Genomic DNA, 4,188 nt, shown 5'->3' on the forward strand with positions numbered 1-4,188 from the left:
CCGCACGTTTTGGTACCTTTTTTGTGTATGTGCGACCAAAGCTGCGGGAGGAGTAGCGCGCCGAAAAACGTACGGAAGAATAATAAGTTTAAGTTTAAGTAGGAGCAATAATAGTAGTGTGCTGTTTCAGGCACACTAATAATAATATGGTGACACAAGCAGTCAGACAATCAAACAGGTTGTAAACAAGCCTCCAGATCAGTCAAACTTAAGTGCAGAAGAAACTGAAGGCAAACAGTAAAAATGATTACAAAAACATCCATCACAATTCACATTCAGGCTTATTGGTTCAACTATGACCTGCTGTGTTTACTGTGTTTTTGTGCACACACTTTTCCTGTGCAATTAGGGATTGCTACTGAAATGCTGCTTGTAGTTTAACCTCCAAATAAGGGTTATTAGTAAGAGTAAGAATCTTTGTCAATCTCATGATTTGATTTCAATTCCTGGTGTTATGATTAATTTTGATTTTCAATAAATAGCCAGAAAGGGCACACTATCTTCCATCTTTTACCTCAAGGTAAACCATTCACTCATGTTTTTAGTCCACTGAATTGCAATATGAAACATAACTGGGCATATTCTTCTGTTCTGAATTGTGGGATGCCCTGGTAGCTCACCTGGTTGAGTGTGCGCTCCATGTACAAAGGCCAAGTCCTCACCACAATGGCCTGGGTTCCATTCCAATACTTTGCTGCATGTCATCCTTTTTCTATCTCTCTCTCCCCCACTTTTCTGCCACTCTTCAGCTGCTAATAAAGGCAAAAAAAACACCCCGCAAAAAAAGAAAGGGAACCTTTTTTGCTGATTTCATGAGTCAAGCTTGTGACAGAAGATAATGTTCTTTGTATGTAATGTAATCATAAAGAGGTTTAGAGCCTGACTGAAGGGGATTTTTGAGACAGAAGCCGATTTCAGATTCGAAAATTCATTGATTGAATTTTTGAGCTGGAATGAAAATAGACCTCTATGTGGATTTTGCACTGATGTGCAAAGGTACTCAGGAGACTGCTTTCTTAAACAACCTTCTGCTTTATATACTTGAAAAAAAGTGCTGTGGTGCTCCAATGTCCCCAGCACTCTGCTGCAACACCAGTACCAGGGAAAGCAGTCATTGCCATTGGTGCAGGTCTTTGGAAAAAAATGGCTGTACATTTTAAAATGTAGTGAGTTTGGTGCTCCATTTTGCTAAATTTACTTTTAGTAGTAGTATACCCTAAATCAGGGGTCTCCAACTATTTTGAGAGTAAGGGCTACCTAAAGGGGTTTAATTATTGTGCTACCATGTATATTTGCCAACATGTTAAACTGATGCTTTAAATACAAAGACATAACTGTGTGTATTTTCATCTTCAGTCATTTTCATATGCAGGGTTGATCATGAGCATTTAGAAGTGCAAGTGAGAGAAAGTCGGCGAGGGCTTAGGCCTCCATTTGGGACCTCCAATGAACAGAAGATGCCGACGAGCAGAATAGGAAAGCGTGGTAACTCAGAACATGTAATAAAGGCTAGTCTCAGCATACTTTTTTCATTCCTAAAAACACATCAGTAATATTTAAATGTTTTGACCCAACGGAACACATTTGTACACTTCCTTGCGAGTGTGTGTAAACTGACAACTCCTGACTAAGTGACATATTTTCTGGATATTTCATATTATATTCAAAACTGTACAATGAACCCAAATAGTTAACTCAGTGATTTGGATGAATTCACCCCTGTGTGCGGTCCCAACCCCCAGATTGTGAGCCACTGTCATAGGCTACTCATGGGCTACCAGTTGCCACCACCTTGGAGACCCCAGCCCTAAATACTTTACCTTGCAAATATTCCTTCCATTTGCGATGATAAAATCCAAAATGGGCACAAATGCTAAACTTCATTGAAGATAAACAATAGCTGACTGTACAATTCCTAAAAAAGGGAGAAGCGCCAAACCCCCACCCCATCCTTATTTTAAAGTTTTTAGCAGCGAGCTTAAGATAATGACATTTGCAAGACTAACAACTAAAAGAATAGATCTTCTCCCTTCCATATTTATATTTTTGTGTGAGTTGGATTATAACTCACATCGTTACTAAAGACAGAAACTAATGGGACCCAAGACACTACAAACGGGCAATACCGGCTATACCATCACAAGTATCCGTGTTCCCTGGCGATACATGATCTACGACATGCGCAAAGGAGGAAGCCTAAGGCCAGGGCAGCCAGATACGACCAATCCCTCCGATGATCCCAATCACACGAAATAATCAGCTTCGACTAGTTTAGTCTCTGGATCTCCAGCCGGTCTTTCGCCATTCGATCTTTAACATCACGAACATGGATTGTATTTCATGGAAGTACATCCTGCACTCACAGATAGCCAAAGAAGAGGAATTCTTCTCCAAGCTCAATTCAGACGAGGCTCCCATATATATCACCTCTAACCATCGTCTAACCAAGGGGGGCGAAACCTAAGAGCATTTTGCCGCTGTGATTTAAAACTAAAATTTTGGTCACGTTCTGAGGCAAGTATATCCCCATGCAATCTCTTACTCACCAAAATACATTGTATAAACGGTCACTGCCTTAGAGCTCATGACCTTGGTACAGAGTGCCTAAATAAAGCATAAAGACATAAGACTGTAAACTAGGCTAAGAAGAGCTCTAACCGATGAACGCCTCTGCCTTGTTAGCCGACAACAGGCTACTGAAAAGAAATATTGGGATGACGCCGCCACAGGTGACATTGGAAATGCTAATCTCAGGGAACTAGGATACACATCTCATGGCCAACTGTAAAATCAAGCCAAGATGCCCACAAGCGGGTGGATAAACGAAGGGAAATGAAAAGGAATCGGCGATGAGAAGGAGCAGACACTAAAACAGAAGAGGCCAATCACTCAAAATAAACGCAGCATGCAATCTTTCGCTGTCAATCACGAAAAGAATACAGTAAAAACTTATCCAGAAGTCTGGACTCTCTAACTTGTGTCCTGTGTACTTGGTCAGGTGGTCTGGCATCCCCATTTTTGCGCCAATTCAGAAAATTCTGGAATGTGCTGATGTCTTTGATGAATAATAGCGACACATCAACCAAGTAATCAGAAGAAAAACGATGCCGCTTGAATCCGGGTTATGATACCTGCATAGCACCGAAACTATGCCACAAGATATGATCCTACCACCACACACAACATACCAACACACGAAACCGCCGGCTACATCGTCACCACATAGAACCATTAACACCAGACCAAAACCACCAGAACAGCCACATCGGTACATGGAGCATATGGTTTTAGGGTACTTTACCATAAGTTTAGCATGGTGGCCATTTTCCTACATTACCCAACGAACAATTCGCAGAATCTGAGTAACAAATATTAATACAATAAAACACCTGGTCGACTTGTCACATAATCGAGGCATCGATCACACATCAGGCACAAATGCGCCATGAAACTGCCGAGAACGATAGGAGCGCCAGGGAATACTCAATCGCGAGAGTCCACACATCAGTTGACCCTTACCAGAAGAGGTGAGCATAGGGTAAGAAAAACTAATTAAGGTTATTCTATTTACAAAAAAAAATCAACAAGTGCAGACCTAACCTAGACATGGAGAACAAAAGCTATCGAGCAGACAACAGGAAGGACACGGAGACTACGGGGTAACAACTTGGAGCTCTGCCATACAAATTAATTGGTATAAACGAAGAAATCAGGATCCCGTATTCTCTACACACATTGCCGGATCTCCAATTCCCTTCAAGATATATTGTGGAGACCAACTGCCAAATGACAGCCTACTCGATGAACCCAACGCTGTTCCTCAGGTACACCATGGCACTGTACACTCCACCTAGACCCTTAAAAGATTAGCTCCGCCTTCTCCCGCACACGACTCCCTTCTTTCCATCTTCGCCACATTCCGCTACGCACCCGGCAGCTCACAAACAACACTGGCCACTCAGACTTTCTAACGGTCCACGGCAACTGGCTACCGCTCACCACGCCCATCTACCGCGGTCCTGTCTCATACTTGTGTGTTGGTTGTTGTGTGTGGTGTGTGTGTCTGGTTGTTGGTGTGATGTGTCAGAACATCTTCAATGCTGCACCGTGCACCTTGTTTCCGTTCAACAAATATTAATTATGTACAATATCCACATTAGTAAATCTGATTGTGAAATGGCAAAACTA

At 42.1% G+C, this 4,188-nt stretch overlaps 1 protein-coding gene across 1 annotated transcript in view; it reads left to right on the top strand.

The window, feature by feature from the left end:
- Window positions 1–4,188, top strand: part of setd3 (SET domain containing 3, actin histidine methyltransferase) — a 17,487-nt gene that overhangs the window by 3,200 nt on the left and 10,099 nt on the right. Inside the window, exon 4 of the mRNA XM_035673809.1 lies at window positions 1,799–1,842. Coding sequence (XP_035529702.1) covers window positions 1,799–1,842 — 44 coding nt within the window. The remainder of the gene's footprint in view (window positions 1–1,798; window positions 1,843–4,188) is intronic.

This window comes from Morone saxatilis, unplaced genomic scaffold (genome assembly GCF_004916995.1).
Source record: "Morone saxatilis isolate NCDOM2014 unplaced genomic scaffold, NCSU_SB_2.0 Contig3, whole genome shotgun sequence".
In the NCBI taxonomy this organism is placed as follows: Eukaryota; Metazoa; Chordata; class Actinopteri; family Moronidae; genus Morone; species Morone saxatilis.